The sequence below is a fragment of the Phalangium opilio genome, unplaced genomic scaffold (genome assembly GCF_054372755.1).
Source record: "Phalangium opilio isolate 3A_F unplaced genomic scaffold, DU_Popi_V2 ptg000390l_1, whole genome shotgun sequence".
Taxonomy (NCBI): Eukaryota; Metazoa; Arthropoda; class Arachnida; order Opiliones; family Phalangiidae; genus Phalangium; species Phalangium opilio.
In genome coordinates this window covers 603,560-623,651 of record NW_028324234.1, presented here as the reverse complement: position 1 = coordinate 623,651, position 20,092 = coordinate 603,560, and the positions used below count along the sequence as shown (strand labels likewise).

Sequence of the window (20,092 nt, the reverse complement as noted above, 5' to 3'; positions counted from 1 at the left end):
TAACGCTAGGGATAGTTCGTTCCCCCAAAAAGATTAAGTATGCATGTTCCAAACGCCCCCTAGCAGCAGCTACTATCCCTAACAGGAAGTTATAAGAAAATTGGACCAAATATCACGTGGTCTATGACGTCAAAATTGAAATACTGCCTAAATTGGGCAAAAACGATTTATTTTGCCTAGAGATGGCGCTATATCTACATTCGTTTTGGTCCAATAAATTGGGGGAATGAAGAGGGGAATCAAGGAATAATTCGGAACATGTAGTTGGCGATAGCATTACATGGGAAACACAGTTAGTGAACAATCCCTAGCGTTAGTTAATCCATGGCCAAAGCAGCAGAAAGAAAATAAAATATCAATTTCCGGTTCGTTCCCAAACTCCAAAGTTCTTAAGCCGGAAGCAAAGGTCGAGACAAAAAAGTCCCGAGCTTCCATTCCTGGAGCGTGTATATTCTTTGAGTCTATTGACTTTTGATCTTGACTAGCGTCATGAGTTCATAATATGTTAGCTCCCTATAAGTTATTCAGGCTCCATAGGCGTAATGTATCCAGCGATTTCTTCCCATTTCGCCCGCGCGGAAAAAACCGAATGTTGCGCTCTCTCTTGTCGAAAAAAAAAAATCCCGCTCGTACGGCTCTTCGACCTCGAGTCGTCGGCTGCTTTTTCACCAAGGAAGTGTTTTAGTCGTGAATGTTTATGTTTTAACAATTTAACATTAAATCATGGCGTTTGTGTCAGTACTAAGACAAAATAAAAAGTGCAGGAACTCAATGCAATTTGCCGAAATTGATAAAGAATGCTAAAGATAAGAGTTGTTATTTTGACTTGAAACCAGAAAATTATACATCTAAGCTAAATGCAATCCACTTAACTGTTTTCATAACCGAGGCTACTGAGCGAAATATTCGGCTGCTTAAATAGCTCCGATATCATTGGCTAGCTTCCACTACACGCGCTTCCGGGGAAAAACCGGAATGAAGAGTAAATAAGATTTTCGTTCAGGTGGCGGCCGCAGAGCGTCGCATATAATTTGGAAGCCGGCGGCGCGGGAGAAAACGCTGGAGTATAAAAATGAATTGCCTGAGTAACTTATAGGGAGCTAACATATTATTAACTCATGCTAGCGTCTATACTCTAGAATGAGTCTGTAATAGTTCTAGCGAACTGAAAACCGAGCATCGAGACTAACAATGAAGCGACCATGCCGATTTTCAAAAGTTGGAATGGTTCTCGCTATTGCCGCAGATTACGTGTGATTTCTGTTTGAATTCCGGTGATTTGTTGGTGAATGCCTTGATTACCACCGGATTCTTCGTGAATTACGATGAATGTAGCGATTATTTCTATTTCAACTGCTTACGATTTTTATTTTGGATTTTCGAATTCGTCGATTCGATTGATTATGCGTGATTATTTCACGAGAGGTGTGATTACCGAGGTGATTACAAAGATTACTAGTAAATCATGTGATAATTTCTGATTTTCTCGAAATTTCACGTGATTTCCGGTGATTATCGGAGATTTCTTTGATTACCCACAAAAATGATTGTGATTCCTGATGATTTTCTAAGAATTCTAGAAATCAAGTAATCGATTTCTGCGTTTTCTACACCCTATTATTCAAGTGACTAACCCCTCGATTTTGTAGGATTTCTGCCAAAAATATAGGATCTTATAGGAATTATAGGATCTATGGGGGCCCTGAAACCTGGAAATATCCTAGAGGAAATACTGTTTTATTTTTTTTTTTCGGAATTTTAAGAAAAGTTGATAAATATTTAAAACCTTTATTTTTCGTTCAACATCAAAAGCTTATAGATTAAAGCAAAAGTACACTTCACTGAAGCTTCCCCCGCCGTGTAATACGAGAACCCCCCTTTACAATCAGAATAGTGTCGACCTCCCTTTGAGTATTACCTTCCCCACGCGGGATTAGGCCCAATATAGTAGCCGATAATAGGCTACTTTTCATAAAATGTGGATTTCAAATAAATTCATATGAAGCATTTTGAAATGCATATTGTCAAATAACCAGAAAACGGAGAATTAAAAGTTTGATATTTTAGAATTCACAGAAATTAATTCTATCTTTTGTTATATAAATCAGAGGTTTTTCAAACGAAGCTTTTCATTCCCTTTGAAAACGCCTATTCTCTGAGAGAAGGGTCACTAGCTTCTCCTTTTACATTGAGCCGGCTGGAAACTGTGAACGAAGTACACTTTTGTTTTCACCTATGAACCTTTGTTAATACTGATTACCCAGCAACTACTACGTCATTGATGACGTGCTTAATATAATAAATAACGTCACTCTAAACACGAATTAATCTTCAAAGCTCGTCGCACACGTTAATCTTTTCTTTAACAAATTGAAATCACAAAGTTTGTCCATTTTTGTAGTAGTTGAATTGTTTGAGAGTTCATCCATTTTTGTAGTAGTTGAACTGTTTGAGAGTTCATCCATTTTATTAGTTGAACTGTAAACGTCATTTTGTAAACGCCTCTTATTGGCTCGAACTGTACATTCTTCCATTTTAGTAGTTGAACTATTTGAGATCAATTCTATTCTAGTAGTTGAACTGTTCGAGAGTTCATCCATTATTTTAGAAGTTGAACTGTTCGAGAGTTCATCCATTATTTTAGAAGTTGAACTATTCGAGAGTTCATCACCCATTTTCGAAGTTGAACTGCCACCATTTTCTATTCGTAAACGTCTCTTATTGGCTCGAACTGTACATTCTTCAATTCTTGCACTTGAACTGCCACAGAGTTCATCATCCATTTTAGAAGTTGAACTGCCACCGAGTTCATCACCCACTTTAGAAGTTGAACTATTTGAGATCAATTCAGTTCTAGTAGTTGAACTGTTCGAGAGTTCATCCATAATTTTAGAAGTTGAACTGTTCGAGAGTTCATCCATTATTTTAGAAGTTGAACTGTTCGAGAGTTCATCCATTATTTTAGAAGTTGAACTGTTCGAGAGTTCATCCATAATTTTAGAAGTTGAACTGTTCGAGAGTTCATCACCCATTTTCGAAATTGAACTGCCGCCATTTTCTATTCGCAAACGTCTCTTATTGGCTCGAACTGTACAGTCTTCAATTCTTGCAGTTGAACTGCCACCGAGTTCATCACCCATTTTAGAAGTTGAACTATTTGAGATCAATTCAATTCTAGTAGTTGAACTGTTCGTGAGTTCATCCATTATTTTAGAAGTTGAACTGCCACCGGGTTCAAAACCCATTTTTGAAGTTGAACTATTTGAGATGAATTCAATTTTAGTAGTTGAATTGTTCGTGAGTTCATCCATTATTTTAGAAGTTGAACTGTTCGAGAGTTCAACCATTATTTTAGAAGTTGAACTGTTCGAGAGTTCATCATCCATTTTCGAAATTGAACTGCCGCCATTTGCAATTTGTAAAGGTCGTCTCTTATTGGCTCGAACGGCGCTTTTTAACAAAGACGCTCGATATTTCAAACAGCAATTACACAAATTCTCCGTTTCCCTTTTGCGACATTCTCTCGTAGATTTTACCACAATTTCGCAATCGCAAGCGTGAATCGCATTCGTTTGCTTATCCTTAAATCCTTTCGTCTTTGGAGTTTCGTCGAAATATTTAATTAGTCCTTGGGAATTGATCCCTTTACAAATTTTGTAAAGATCTATCACTGCCATAGCGTAAATTAACGATGATACATTTTCGATTAACGGAAGTTCTTGGAATATCACGTGATCAAGTGGGACGTCTTTACCGTAGACTTTCAATAAAGCCCGTGTTGAATTGTCCGTGACAATCAACGAAGTTATTACGAGTCCAGCTTTCAAATCAAGCTTACAACACGTGACTCCGTTTTCAAGACGGCCGACAACCCAACCATTGGGAATGGGATAATTACCCAAAGTTTGATGTAATTGCGAGCTAAGGCCGCCCATTTTCGATTCAGTTATTAGGTCTTCTCTTGGCACAGATATTTCGTCTATTTCTAGTTCAGATATTTGGCCTATTTTTGGTACAGTTATTTGGCCTATTTCTGGTACAGTTATTAGGCCTATTTTTGGTTCAGATATTAGGCCTATTTTTGGTTCAGATATTAGGCCTATTTCTGGTTCAGATATTAGGCCTATTTCTGGTTCAGATATTATAGAAGGTAGTATGGCCTCATTGCTATTTTCGTCCGAAGCTGGTTCTTGCTTAATTAATTTAACGCAATTGTCGTCGTAATTCGAATAAGATAAATTATGTTCGCTTTGATCTATTTCCGGTTCACTTATGGAAGGCAATATCGCTTCGTTTGAATTTTCCTTCGAATCGTTTTGGATAAAAAAGTCTACTTCCGGTTCTTGCTTGATTAGTCGAACATCGGTAGTGCCATAACTCGTGTAACAGATATTTTGGGTTTCAATTGTAGGGCCGATTTGGTGAATTCCGTCCGCTAATAAACTTGTCACCGATGTAATGCTCAGCTGGTTCCTCTCTTTGTTGCGACCAATGGCGGTGGCTTTTGGTGGCTCGTAGCTTTGATACTATTTAATAAAGATAATTTGAAAAAATTAATATTAGCGGAAGGGGATAATAGAAGAAGTGTGACACTCTGTATCCTCATAATACTTAAGATATGTTACATGATTCTTCCCAGGCGAGGGAACCCTTTTTGTTTGCTCTCCCGCTCATCAAACTTAACTCAGATGGGTAACTATCGCACTGTGCAAGGGTCAATTCTATAATTGTTTGGTATGTCTTTACTAAATGCCCAGCGATCAAGCCATTTTTGTTATTTGCCCTATTTTTGGTTCAGATATTTGGTCTATTTTTGATTCCGTTATTAGGTCTTCTTTTGGCACAGTATTAGGCCTACTTTTGATTCAGATATATTGGGCCTATTTTCGGTTCAGATATTTGGCCTACTTTTGATTCAGATATTATGTAAATCTTTCTTATTTGGCCTACTTTGGTCCAGATATAGGGCCTATTCTTGGTTCCGTTATTAAGTTTATTTCAGCCTGAATTAGGTCTTCTCTTGGCACACATATTTGGCCTATTTTTGGTTCAGACGTCTTAACGCAGGACAAAAATTAATCCACAAGCGCATTCGCCTTGGCAAATAGTCAGCGATAATAGAGTAATGATGAGGGAACTATTTACGTGGCGTATGTGGATGAGAGGGAAAGTATGACAAGTGCCATAGAGCCTGTGTTGAAAAACGCGGACATCAAAGTTTCGCCAATGACTATGTAGTTTACTAGTGACTGATGGATTTGCAAACTCGCGACTGAAAGTAGTTCAGACATTTATGCTCCTTGGTTTAACCATAGCCCACTCGATCACGCGCATCACGACGCAAGCTGCTCGCGCTATAGCTAAATTACCGAGATTTATTTTAAACGTATCTAGTTTTATGCGCTCTTCTATTGCTTCGATAACCTTACTACAATCCATATTATACCTTCAAATACCTTTTAAAACATTACCAGCTACTCTGTCCTGACTACAAACACAAATCGAGGAAGTTCAAGCATACACAATAGCAGACGACGGTAACCGCGTAACCGCGAATTAACACAACTTACACAAGACCTATTTTAAGGGAGTGAACAGGCCCAGTATAGCTACGCCAATAAAACGGTCAACTACGGCGAAACTCTACATTCATTTTTGGTACTAGAGTTAGCACCTGAGCACTACTTTATGAGCCTATTCACTTGACGGCTTGTTCCCTGTGCCACGCAGATGGAAGGTAATCATACTCAGCAGATTACGGGGGGGGGATAAAGTAGTTAGGGCTTCTCATATTACACAGTGCCAGCAAGTTTGTATGAAGTGTACTTTTTGTTTTTATATCTATACACTTTTGCTATCCTGAATATGTTCGTGGTTCAATAAAATTTTCACTATAACAAATTCCTTCCTCTCTTTGCTTCAATCTCAATACAGTGTTGCCACCCCATCTGAGAGTCAAGTAAAGTTGCTCAAGAACTGATTCAAAATGAACTGGATTTTTGTCTTGACAACCAAATATCAGCCCAAATTGTACAAAGCGTTGCCTACGTTAATCAAAGCCTTGCGCGGCGCCGATTTTTGTTTTTATTTTGGCAATTTAAGTTGCCAAATTCTCTCAGCTGAGGCGCTATTAGCTGGACCTAAATAATTTGAAATGTTCATTTTCTCGCGCTTGGAATTTGAAATGTTCATTTTCTCATGCTTGGAAGTTTAAATACTCTTTTTCGCGCGCGTTTTGGTCCAGCTATCAATGCCGTCTCGCGGTAAAAATAGGCAGAAAATAAGGAGTCGCGTTTCTTAAAAGTCCCCCCCCCCCTTCGAAATTAATGTGCACAGGCCTTGATTAACGTAGGCAACGTACAAAGCAACATAGATAGCTCTATAGAGCTATCTCAGAAGGCTTAGTGTGACGTCACCCATGCTATTTGCCCATAGAACCAAAGTGGTACCAAACATGGCCACCCACTGCCAAACCTTAGCGCGTGACGTTTTACCTAGGCACTGACGTCACAACTAAGATAGCTCTATAGAGTGCTGTCAGTTGTGACGCCAGATCCAAGGTTAAACGTCACGAGTCTGCCTTTAGCAATGGGCGGCCATGACAGTTACCGTTTTTTCTTTATGGGAAAACAGCATGGGTGACGTCACACCGGCGTTTCTGACAGCACTCTATAGAGCTATCTCAGAAGGCTTAGTGTGACGTCACCCATGCTATTTGCCCATAGAACCAAAGAGGTACCAAACATGGCTACCCACTGCCTAACCTAAAGCCGTGAAGTTTTACCTAGACACTGACGTCACAACTAAGATGGCTCTATAGAGTAGTGTCGGTAGAGAGGGGAGTAGACTGTGTACCCCTCCCTCTAGGCGCGCTTTTGTAAGAGAGGATACTGTACGCGCCTGGTAGGGGGGATGACACTGAGCTAAGAGATAGAAGGGTATGACGTTTGCATACGTAGACCTGACATTACTCTATTATGTATACATAGTTTCATAAGTTTATAAGATATGTTCCTTCCATAAGTATGACACTACCTAGGGTTAATTTGGCAGGACTTCCAGCTAGGTCCTATAGGGACTTGGCAGTACTACGTCATGCAACGTCAGGCTACCTTCCACTAGTGCTAACAAACATACCAGGAGGAGGGGCTTATGTAGCTTTCATTCTGTTAAAAAAACATACCATAATGGCGCTGGGGGCGGAGTTAAGCCCGAATTGCCAAGTCCCTATTGAGTCTGCATTACTAAGCCTTTGACAGCAGCGTCTGACTCTGACCATCAGGCGTATGTCGCTTTACCACGAATCAATGACCTACTACGGACCAGTTTGTAACCAGTGACAAACTTATGGATGTAACATATCTTGGTATGAACTTAAAGAAAAAATACCCTACCATTAAATCCAATGTTTCTCCAGTTTCTTCGAAGACTATGGGATCTGGGTGCTCTGTTGTTGGCCCATTACCACCAACAAAGTGGTTAGAGCATATGTATAATGTTTGTTTTTTAAGTCTTTCAACACTCAATTTTTCATCGTATCTGTTACAAGCCGATATCCACCTTAAGCACTTGTCCAAGTCTTTTTTTGGTCTCGGAAATGGGTAGTATTTAACCGGTTTCTCGTGAGGCTTAGCGTATGTAGTAGTATTTCGGCACAGTGAGTACATACACTGCTTCATATTCGCAACTTTACGTATTAATCACTTCAAGAACGACATTATGCATCAGTTTTAAACTTTCAACAACAGTATTATGACCCGGATCTTGTCTGAATATTAAACTCTACTCTCAACTGAGTGCCATTTCCCAATTTCCGATTGTCTGCTCTTTAATTTTTTTATTTTTTTTTTTTTGCTATGAACATAGCCCACTCGATCACTCACTCACAATGGCACCGAAAAGGGATCCGTACTCCGTAGCCAGGATCAGGCTGGGAAATAAGGATATTTTTTAAACTAGTCCTTTGGACCAGTGACCCCCTAGTGTCTGAAATTATTTACTGGTCTCCGGACTGGTCCCAGCCTTTGCTCTCCAATAGATTTGCAATTAATAAACTGGTCCCGAGGACCAGTAACCCCCACTTCTTGAATTAAAAAACTAGTCCAAGCAATTAATAAACTGGTTTTGGACCAGAGGAAGTGTGCTATTTCCCAGCCTGGCCAGGATCAGGTATTTTAATTTACCACTCCTTTAGTTTAGCAGACGACGCGACCTGGTCAATGGTCATGGACCAGAAGTGGATAATTTAAATATTAGAGTTTTAATGTCTGAACTCTGGTTACCCTTGTTTTTTCTTAGAGGTCCCGAGGACCCCTGACCCCCTCCAATTTAACTTTTAAACTGGACCAGGCAATTTTTAAACTGGTCATTTGCGGGCCTTTGCCACCGCCTTATTTCCCACCCTGTTTTCGAAATATTGGTTGGCGGTTTTTGGGCTTGTTTACAATTTTATTTTGGCGGCCGGTTCTAGGTTTTCATTTTCAATCTGGCAACAAGGCTGAAGATTACAGTCTCATCATCAGGTAAGAGTACGAGACTACGATGGCAGAAAGTTCAGCATAAACATTAGGCCTATTTCTGGTTCTGATATTAAGCATATTTTTGTTATTTGGACTATTTTTGATTTAGATATTAGGCCTGTTTCTGGTTCTGATATTAAGCCTATTTTTGTTATTTGACCTACTTCTGGTGCAGATATTTGGCCGACTTTCGTTATTTGACCTATTTTTGGTGATGATTCAGATATTAGGCCCATTTTTAAATTTACACGGAATTTTATTCCTGTAAAATTTAAGAAAGGGCACCAAACCCCTGTCCCTGTCCCTGTGCCGGACGCGTCCGCGAAACGAACGCTTACGTTGAGAGAGAGAGGGAAAACGAAAGTGTGCGGGGGGGGAGAGATCGCTAGCGTACGCGATGGCGATACGAAGCTCCGCGTAGTAGGGCTGTGCGAATAGTACTTTTTAAGGTATTCGTCGAATACCAAATAGCAGTGTTTTTGGGAGCCATCTCTCGGCTCGGAATAGGAAAATGACCAAATAATTTGACCAAATAGTGTGAAGTTCAAAAATTCGACCAAATTTAAATTTCTATAAAACTATTCTACCAAATTTCAAATTTATAAATAATGGGACACGGAAAGGTACTTTTGAACAGCTGAAAACTTATTTTTGAACGAATCAAAGGTTTTATTTTAATCAAAATTAGGTTAGTTGTCAATATATCTCTACTCGCTTTGCAATGTATGACCTCTTTCATGATACTATATTTTTTAATAGGTATACCTTAGTGACATATTATTAGGAAGTTCAATATAGTTAGCTCCGAAGCGAGAAGTTGATAATAACCAGTACCCTTTAAGTTAAAACCTTTAATGATTTATTCTTGTCTATGCTTGAAAGAGAGAGTAATGGAGTGGAAACCCCCATACCTTATAAGCGTTGACTTTGTACCCCCACCTACGGCACCATAGTCCTCCCATCATCCCCAGCGGTTAGGTAGGGTCGTGCCGGACGAAATTGTAAAGGACGCTCCCTCTATCTCAAAAATAGAAGCTAGTTCTCATTCAAATAAAATGGCGCTACGCGGCAGCACTTAGCAATCGCCTACGGAAGGGTAGGGGCGTGCGCGAGGTACACTGGGAGAGATATGGTGCCGCAGGTCGCCCATCATCATTTCCAATCCATCTGACTCCCTTATCCCTGGTCTATGAACTTCTAAAGACTGAGTGGCTGATTCCAGCTATTGCCTCCTAGATCACGCGACTCGGTGAACGCGGGTAATACTTTTAATAACAGTAGCCACGTCAGAATTTTAAGGCTGTGTCTGCCGAGTCGCGTCATCTATGAGGCCACGGTCCAGCGGACACTTTCACAGCGCCCATAGGGAGAAGAGCATTACATTTATGTTTCTATCTCTATGACAGCGCCCTCAAATTCACAAAATCAACAGAAAAATTCAAAAACTGGTTGCGAATACCAAATAATTTGGTCAATAGACTGTTAAAAACATTCACTTTCAAATTGTTTTATCCGCTATAGAATAGTCGGTTTTTCGAAGCTCATTATTTGGTATTCTAGAATTTTGAAAATCATTATTCGATTCGTCGGTGCGAATAGTAAACGTCAATTTTGACCAAATTATTTGGTCCGACCAAATAGTAACGAATAGTCTGCACGGCCCTACCGCGTAGAGAGAGAACTGCCTGCCTGGTATATTAGTGAGAGGGGGAAGAGGGAGAGGGGCATTCCGCTCGGAGAGGAGAGAGAGGAAAGAAAGGTAGTTTAAATCTCGCGGGCTTTTTTGAGTGAAGGGAAACAAGATGATAATTTTCGTGCACTACTGCACTTTGTGCGCGTGATACATCAGAGATTATGCTGGATGGTTAGGTTAGGTTAGGTTTCGTAAAATAGAGGGGACGGTTTAGAGGGAGAGGGGCATCCCGCTCGGAGAGGAGTCGCGGGCTTTTTTGTTGTGAAGGAAACAAGATGATAATTTCCGTGCACTACTGCACTTTGTGCGCGTGATACATCAGATTATGCTGGATGGTTAGGTTAGGTTTCTGAGTTCCTACTCAAATTTAGGTCCGGGTAACTCGCGGTAATTCACTATTGGGTAGAGCGAGGCTCTGAAGATTATTAAAATAAATGAAAATGGCTAGGGATGTCTTTGGAGATAGGCTTAACCTAAAGGAATGCAGCTGTTTGAGGTTGCCAACTTGAATTAAATTTAATACAAAAATAACCATGTGTTGTATTAATACTATTAACAAAAACTAAAAACAGTTGTTAATAACTTTCTCTAGCGCAGTTTTATTTCAGATTGCAAAATTCTATCGCCGAGGGGTTGGAAATATAAATCATATTTAAAACGAGGATTTATTCTTCGTATATCTTGATCTCGGTTATAAAGGCAGTGTATAATGTTGCGGCAGTTATATCTACAAAAAAATTTAATTAAATTTGGCGAAGGTGGATTGGCTTCAAGTTATAAAGTTTTCTTTTACCTCAACTCCGAATATTCTGGAGAGTCATCAGTATACCCTTTTGAAAAAAACATATGGATTTGTGATAGGAATAGTAAGACTCCCTATAGTCCGCCCAATACTTTTCGTTGAATAATTTGTTTCCAAAAAGTCAGTCGAAAATTTGCCAGTCAGATTTGGCATTAACTCAATATCCCATTTGGAAAAAAATTTCGTCAAAGCGGTGCTAGACTTCAAGAAATCGACGTTTATGTCGCCGACTACAACAGTAGGAACGTTTTTGTTGTACTTCTCGCGGAATGAAGCCTGTAGATTTTGTAGTACTAAGGCTAAAGAAGCGTTGGGCGATTTGTACAGCAATACCAAAACCATTTTTTCATTCTCAAATTCGAATTCCATCCACACACGCTCAAGGTGAGCTTTTCGGTTAATACCTCTTCCAGCGGGAAGCGAGGGGTGCATAAATTGCGAATTAAGGGTACTGTTTTTGACACTATTTTTAACATATATAGAAGAACCAAAGGCAACTCTTTGAGACACTTCTTCATCCAAAAATATTCCACCCAAATGCAAAAATCCACCAGACTTTTTCATCCACGTTTCAACAACACAAATAATTTCGGCGTTCATAATAAGATTGTCACAGCGCAAATCATCCGCATGACTCCGCAATGATGTAACGTTTTGGAAATGAAAAACTGGTTGAGAAACCAGTGTTGGTATGACAAGGGTTGCATCTCTTCTCAGTCTGGCCATTTCTATTTTTACCAAGTCTTTATCTTCTGCCTGATTATTGGGTATTTTAAATTCACCATCTATAAAAAGGCCTTGCGCTGTTTTTGCTCTACTGCAAGCGACGTACAATTTGGGACGTTGAAGACGTTTGTTTTTAGTGTGCACCACAACCGACGAGTAAGTGTCACCTTGACTCTGTACCGTTATGGCCTCGGCTACTCTCAAAGGAAATTGCTTCCTGGTGACGGGTATATTTTTTTGGTCAAATCTTCGATTAAACGATCTAACAATCTTTTCAATTGGAGTCCACGTTTTATCCGCATTCGTGGCAGCTATTAACCCGGCCGACGTCTTACGAGATTGTTTTCCAACAGTATCATGATCAAACTCTACCCACGTCCTAACCGGAACTCTAGTACCTCTTTTAGTTGTTCCATAGTCAATCCGTCTAAGACTACCTGTCGCACCACAAACCGTCATTTATATCGCAGTTGTTTGTCATCATGTATCTAGCTCCTACTGTGAGTCTTAATTCTCGTGGCAAGCCATAGGTATCTGAAATTTTCCATAAATGTGCGTTTTCTAGAACCTTTTTCTTTATATCGTTCCGGACGTCTCCACCAGCGCAATCGAAGGCTAACGCAATGCAAGTTTCGGTTGTCATCTGCATCAAGCGATCTTCGTTGAACCGGTCCACATCCTTGTTTTTCTCAAATAAATTGATGGCGTCTGACGGGGGCTCATTGCCTTCCTTAACCTGACGATTTTCGAAAAATATCACATCTTCAGGTACGGACATTCGATTCAAAGTCAATGCGAAAATTTTGTCTTCTTTTTGACGCATAATTTCCGAAAGTTCAAACAGGGAAAATTTTTCCCATAACGGGCTGTCGATCAATGTCGCATAAACATTTTCGCTGGGCCGAGGGGCCCGGAAAACAAAGTTACCACCAACCGGGGGTAACTGATTAAAGTCTCCTACTACTAATACAGAAATTCCACCAAAATGTTCTTGGGAACCCATTATTTGCTGAAGTCTGGCATGTATCTGATTTAACATTTTTACGCCCGTCATGGATATTTCATCTATAATGAGCAACTTCAAATCGGTCAACGCCACCCTTATTTTACTCAAGCTTTCTGCCTCCAAACGGGCCATTTGCCCACCGTATTGACTAACGGGTAGATTGAAAGTGCTGTGTAGTGTAGAGCCCCCTATTTTAAAGGCCGCTTTCCCGGTTGGTGCTGTTTTAAGAACAACAAGATTGGAGTTGTCCGCACCAGGCTGCTTATGGAAATATTTTGTAATTCCTTCAAAGACAGCATTGATCAAAACACTTTTCCCAACTCCAGCTCCCCCAGATACAAACAATCGCAGAGGTTTTCCTTCGTTCGTCTTAAAACGGCCCAAAATGTAGTTGAAAACCTCCTTTTGCCTCAAATTGAGACTTCTAACTAAGTTTGTATATTCTTCGTTCGTTGAATATAAAACTCTTTGGATGATAGTGTTGTCTACAGTCCCGTTATCCGATATATCCCTACTGATGTCTCCAACAGCAGTCTGCAAAGCCTCGACAGCAAAATCAGGATCATCCATTGTGAATGTCTTATTTCTTGCGTCTTGATGCTCCATAAGAGGCTGGGTATTTTCAACATCCACAACTTCACTAAGCTGAAAGTCAGCCATCGCTTCTGCTATAGCTTGTTCATCAGATTCGTGGAAAAACTGTTTTCTTTTTTCGGTTAACGCTGATAGATTTGATTTATACATTTCTTCGCTGCTTTTGTTTATAATATCCCCAATTTCGTCTCTATATGGCTAAAATAACATTAGTTGCTCTCGGTAAAAATTGGCTTCATCCTTCTCCAAGCTGTAGTGCCGAAATCTAATTATTTTGGGTTTCCCTCTTTTACGAATATATCCTTTCCCTTCATTGAGAGGAATCCAGTTCTTAGACTCTGCACCCTCATCTTCGACAATATCAAATTCATCTTCATTAATATTTGTCGGTGCTGGGGATTTTCGTTTGGATTTTTGATAGTCGTACCAAGCGCAAAATTCGGAAAGTGAGAGCGTTTCCAAATTGTCTGGTCTCATTGGATATCTTTCGATTAATCCTGATGCGTATATATCCGTGCTGTTCTCTGACAGATTTTCTAGTTCCGACGGAGATTTCAAAATTCGTAATCTTTCTTCTGGGGGACTTGTATTGATGTATTCCGTGACCCGACTGGATCGAGAAACAGGTATTTGTATACACCCGGTGGCAGCTTCTTGAGCGGATATTTCCTGACCCGAGAGAAATTTGTTCGCTACTACTTTAAATCGTTCCTTTATAGATGATCCCTGTCGTTTGGAATCTTTCATTGCCTCCAAGAGTAATTTTGAAATGCCTCTCTGCGATTTCCCTATATAAGAAACCACATACATAATGCATGCATAGGGATCCAGCACATACTGTATATCCATGTTCGCTTTCCAGAGAGGCAACACGGTTTTGTTGTAGGCATTAATGCGTATTTCTTTGGGACTTCTTCTTAGCAGAACGGTCTTCTTGCTTAATTTGTAAGTAACACAATCTGTATATACTGACTCTGTTAAGCCGAGTTGTTTAATAAATTCGTCGCAGGTTTCTGGAGCGCTATCCGGCTTCAAATTTTCAATAGCATCAAGAACTTTCCTATATTCTTTCCCAATCTACTTTGTCCAACTTTCACTCCATTGTCTCAATTCTGGATCATGAATTACTGTTCTCGGCATAGGGGGAATAGGAATGCCAAAGCGACAATTGTTTTTTTGTCTCGTTTCTTCTTGCATGTTCTCGAATGCTTGTGCGTCTGCAGTTTTATCAAGTCAGCCCACTGCTCTTGGTTTTGTTTCTCACAAGTTATAATGCGATCGATAAATTCAATAACTTCCGGCGTATTTGACCCATCAGCTTTAAGCTTTGGTGCTCCTTCAATCCAAATTAAAGCGTGCATAAGGGGGAAACCCACGGTGCTGGAATTCCATACGAAAATAGTAATCCGTAACAGTTCCAAGTGGTGCTGCCTTGCTTTTTAAGTATTTTAAGAAAGCCCTAAATCTGTGGCCAAAGTACCTTGCGCAAGTAACTGCGTCATTTTGAATCAGCTTTGACTTTTCAAGGAATCCCATCTGCTCAATTTGCCTTTCACTTCTTGCATTTTGCCCAGAAGAAATCAAAAGCGCATTTATCAATTCTGGCCACTTCGTTTCTGCAGCCGATATCGTAAAAAAGAGCGTTGGGGTTCCGAGTTGTCGCAACAGCTTTTGTCAAAAGCTGTTTAGAGCGTTTTTGCCAATAAGCTGGAGACGACCTTATTGAAGCTAATATTCCAAGTGCATCATCGTGCTTAACTAGCGTCTCCAATCCCCCTGCGGATCTTACTACTCCTGCAGTGATTAAGCGCCCATCTTTACTCATTGTTTTACGCAATGCAATTTGAATAGATTGGCTAACTTTTAGCGTTTCAATTTTAAGGAATGTGTAAAATAATTTTGAAACATCCGACGCGCATCTACGATCAAAATTGGTCAGTTCCCATTTCGCAATATCTTGGTAACTACATTCTACTTTATAAGCCCTAGGTTTCCCCCCCGTAAATCCGTGGAAAAGAAAGCTCTTCCGCGTCTTTATCAAACAACAATGAGGCTGGCCTTTGACCTTCGCCGGGGGCATATTGAATAGTGATGCCACTTGGTAAATTGAAATCCTCATCGGAAATTAATAGAGTATCATTTTGGCCGGTATTTTCAATAGCAACTTCTTGATCTTCATTCCATTCATCATCGCTATCAAAGTCATTATTTTTTCCACCTGTTTTTATTTCATGGTCAAGGCTATGCAAATCACCATCAATATTTTTAAACGGATGTACGCTCGGAACTAACTTGTCATCCTTCCTACTATCTTGAATCTGATCATTTATTACATCGGGATTGCGGTCATTTTCATTAACCACGAAATCCATAGTTTCGTTATCAACAGGAAGTAGACTTTCTGTTAGTATTACGCCATTCCTGTCGTAAAGAGGTGAAGCAACCAATAGCCTTAAAGCTTCTATGTTATATTTTGGTCGAACTGTCTCGTGCAAAAAAAGCATGGTCGTATTCCATCCGACGCATGAGCTTGACTTGTATGGTTTGTGTTCCAGGAGGAAGCCTTGGCAATATCGAAACTGTGCTGTCAATGCCTATTGGTACATTTACACAATTCCCTTTAATTCCTCTTTGTTGGTCGCAACCAAGTTTCCGTATTTGCATGAACGGAATTCTGGGTGCGACCATTCTTTGCTCCAAATTTGACAATCTTTTCAAAACCATTGGAATCTCTGGGAAAGTGAACCCATTCATTGGAGAAAATTTTGGGAGTTTGCCTTTGCAAATGGCCTTGTTGCATGTGTGACAGAGATTTATTTTGTCTGGTGCTTCACGTACAATGTTTCCGACAACTTGAATATATTTTTCTTTTTTCATTGGTCGAATACTTGATTTGAATTTCAAACACGAACACCCTTCACACTTCCATGTCGGAGCTTCTTTTATGTTCGATCAGGAATGTATGGAAGGGTTGGAATGGCTAAGGTCAAATACAAATCGGTGTGAAATGATCTTGGAAACAACTGGCGTGGCTTAATTTACTCTAGTGACGTCATAGCCTGACGTAAAAATCGTATTTACCACTTAAATTATTTTCATTCATTCATTGGCTGCCAAAAAACTTGTTTGCTATAATTCTCCACCCTCTACCCTAGGTCCTCTGGCTAGGATGAGAGAATCGAATATGAACGCGAACGGCGGCGAATCAGCGCATTTAACTTTAAAAAATCTAAAAGGTCGCTTCTGCCATACCTTTTTTAACAAGTCATGACATTTTTCGCCTTCGGTAGACAGTTAAACAGACGTAGGGGGAGGAGCTACACTTCTCAAAATAAAAAAGGATTCGCCTTATGTTTCCACTATCAAGGGTACAACGAGAGCCTCCTTAGCCATTCCAGCCCCTCCATACATTCCTGGTTCCAACATGAAACATGGCAGAATTTTCCGCTTTGCGGATTGCTTCGTTTTGACTTCTAGCGGCTCTGGCTTGATTTTCCGCTTGCCTAATTTCTTCGTTTTGAAGTCGCGCTCTCTTGGCAGAATTTTCCGCTTGCCTGATTGCTTCATTTTGACTTCTAGCGGCTCTGGCTTGATTTTCCGCTTGCCTAATTTCTTCGTTTTGAAGTCGCGCTCTCTTGGCAGAATTTTCCGCTTGCCTGATTGCTTCATTTTGACTTCTAGCGGCTCTGGCTTGATTTTCCGCTTGCCTAATTTCTTCGTTTTGAAGTCGCGCTCTCTTGGCAGAATTTTCCGCTTGCCTGATTGCTTCATTTTGACTTCTAGCGGTTCTGGCTTTATTTTCCGCTTGCCTAATTTCTTCGTTTTTGTCATGTACGGTAAAATAATAATAGATAGAATGCTTATGTCAGGCCTAGAACAAATATAAGACAGTTAGCCTTGACCCAACCGTAAGAAGGAGCTCTGAGATAAAATAGATGACGTCAGAATACGAGTTGACATGTTGAGGTAGCTAAAGAGATATTAATCACTTCATGTACGGGCTTCATTTGTAAACATTAGAATCTTAACTACGGACTGTTTATTAAACTATATTAAACTTATTGATTTTATCTTAGTGTTATTACTTCGTGTAACGAACATAACAAATGGCGACGGAGTACGAGACTCGCGTTATACGTCTAACGTTTTAAAAGACAACATCTTTTTCTTCAACCCGTATACCGTAGTTTAAGCCTTGGCTTAGCTCTTCAAGCTTAAAGCCTTAAACGGAAGGAAGCGCCGCAATTTCACAAAGAAGTCCTTGCCCCGTGGCAACATCGATATACGCGCTGAACATATAGTGAAAAATATCAAGCCACGTTAACGAAGTCATTGCCCCGTGGTAACATCGATATACGCGCTCAACTTAGTGAAAAATATCAAGTCACGTTTTCCCACATCTACCGCAAAATGACGACTTACGGTAATTTAAACATTTTTGACAATAAAACTGAACAATGGTCGCAGTATTCGGAGCGACTAAACGCTTATTTCCTCGCGAACGATATTACTGACGCCAACATCAAACGCGCAATATTACAAACTGTTCTTAGTCCGGACACGTATAGTCTTCTACGCGATCGTATTCGTCCAGCGACCGTCGCGTCTAAAACGTATGACGAATTAGTCGCGGCTCTCACCACACATTTTGACCCAACGCCCTTGCGATGCATCGCCCGACTTCGCTTTTATCGCCGTACTCGCTTAAACGGAGAGTCAGTTGGAACATTCATTGCTGCATTACAAGCCCTCACGGAACATTGTGCCTTCCAGAATCGCGATGAGATGATAGTTGACAAACTCATCTTCGGTATCAACAACGATACTATGCAACAAAGACTCATTGCAGAAGAAGAAGAAAAGAAGTCAATCACGCTAGCTAGAGCCACGGCAATCTTGATCTCCATGGAAAGCGCTAAAACAAGCCTGGGAGAAATGAAAACGACGGAACCCACAGGAGAACTAACATCCGAGGTCCATCAAGTCATTGGAAAACCTCCATCGCATGGCAAACCAGGAAGACACAAGAAACCTTCAACTAAGCGTCACCAGTCTACACATTCAGACAGCCGCGTTCGACCAAAGATCAAACCAGATCTTACACCACCAGATCTGCGGAAGGACATAAGGGTCCCGACTGTCCTTACCTTCAAGCCACGTGTCTAAAATGCCAACGAAAAGGGCACATTGCAAAAGCATGCCTCAATACACCTGATCCACATTCCACAAGATTGCAACAGCGGAGACCATATCGTTATCATCATATCAATGACCCCTCCTTGGCACCACTGGACACTACCCCTCTCGATGAATATCTACCAGACGTGTACCATGTGGATGACGTTTTGAGGACTGACCGAGATCACAGCGTCGTAAACTCATCAAACATTGACGAAAGCATTCCACCGCCCGATTCAGTTACGCTCGAAGTTAACAACACACCAATTGCCTTTGAAATTGATAATGGATCCGGATTCACCATGATTATGGAGCAGGATTTTCGAACACTCTCTTCCGTATCCGATATAACGCAATTTCCGGGCAAGTTGGAATCATACACGGGAAACACCATCCAGGTAGTTGGTCAAGCCGTAGTCTCTGTTGTTTTTCGAGGTCGTCAGGCTCAACTGCCATTACTAGTCGTACGGAGCACAAAACCAAATTTGTGTGGTCGTAAATGGCTCTACTCAGTCCTGGACATTCTACCTTCGTTTAAAGCTCACCAAAGCAATACTGGCGAAGTGAATCAAGTTGCGACTCAAGGAGACCAGCAGCTTAAAGAGTTACTGGAGAAACACTCTGCACTCTTCACACCAGGACTTGGAAAGTTACACGGCATAAAGGCAAGATTGTATGTTAAAGAGCATGTCAAGCCCGTTTTCTGTAAAGCACGCACAATCCCGTACGCTAGACAAGAAGCTGTAGCGACCGAACTACGCCGTATGGAACGGGAAGGAATCATTACCAAGCTTCCCTATTCGGATTTTGCATCTCCAATTGTCATCGTTCAGAAACCCCATGGAGGATTAAGAGTGTGCGCTGACTACAAATCCACTCTAAATCCTCAGCTAAATATAGACAAGTATCCATTACCGCGTTCCGAGGACATCTTCACAAAACTCGCTGGCTGCCGATTATTCTCCAAACTCGACTTACGGGAAGCCTACAACCAAATAGAACTGGAAGAGGATTCGAAAAAGTACACCGTAATCAACACACCACTGGGGTTGTACCAATTCAACCGATTACCATTTGGAGTCGCGTCAGCCTCAGCAATATTTCAACGCATAATGGAAATGATTCTCTCGGATGTTAAAAACGTTAATCCTTTCCAAGACGACACCTTGGTAGGAGGCTCATCATATGAAAATCATCTGAGGATTCTTGACGCAGTTCTCACCAAACTAGAAGCACACGGGTTAAAGCTTAAAAAGGAGAAATGTAGCTTCATGCAAAAATCCATAGAATTCTTGGGACACAGATTGGACGAAAACGGCATACATCCGCAGGAAGCTAAAATTCAAGGAATAATGAACGCACCTGCACCTACAAATATTGAAGCCCTTCGCTCATTTTTGGGTCTCATTAATTACTACGCACACTTTCTTCCGGATAATGCAACAAGGCTTGCACCTCTTTATGGACTACTACACAAAAATGTTGCTTGGGCATGGGACCACAACCACCAGGAAGCTTTTCAGGCGGCTAAGGACGCATTCAAATCGTCTAATATCCTTGCCCACTACGATCCA

At 40.7% G+C, this 20,092-nt stretch overlaps 1 protein-coding gene across 4 annotated transcripts in view; it reads right to left on the bottom strand.

Annotated features, from left to right (window-relative positions):
• Positions 1 to 7,838, bottom strand: part of LOC149594148 (uncharacterized) — a 28,754-nt gene extending 20,916 nt beyond the window's left edge. For 3 of the 4 annotated variants that reach the window (XM_089861497.1, XM_089861500.1, XM_089861498.1), the window contains exons 1-2: positions 7,395 to 7,838; positions 2,543 to 4,526 (exon numbers count right to left, since the gene is read on the bottom strand). In XM_089861497.1, coding sequence (XP_089717623.1) covers positions 2,543 to 4,526; positions 7,395 to 7,679 — 2,269 coding nt within the window. In that variant the 5' untranslated portion in view covers positions 7,680 to 7,838. The remainder of the gene's footprint in view (positions 1 to 2,542; positions 4,527 to 7,394) is intronic. The other variant, XM_089861499.1, reaches the window with a different exon arrangement.
• Between the last annotated feature and the right edge of the window lie 12,254 nt (positions 7,839 to 20,092).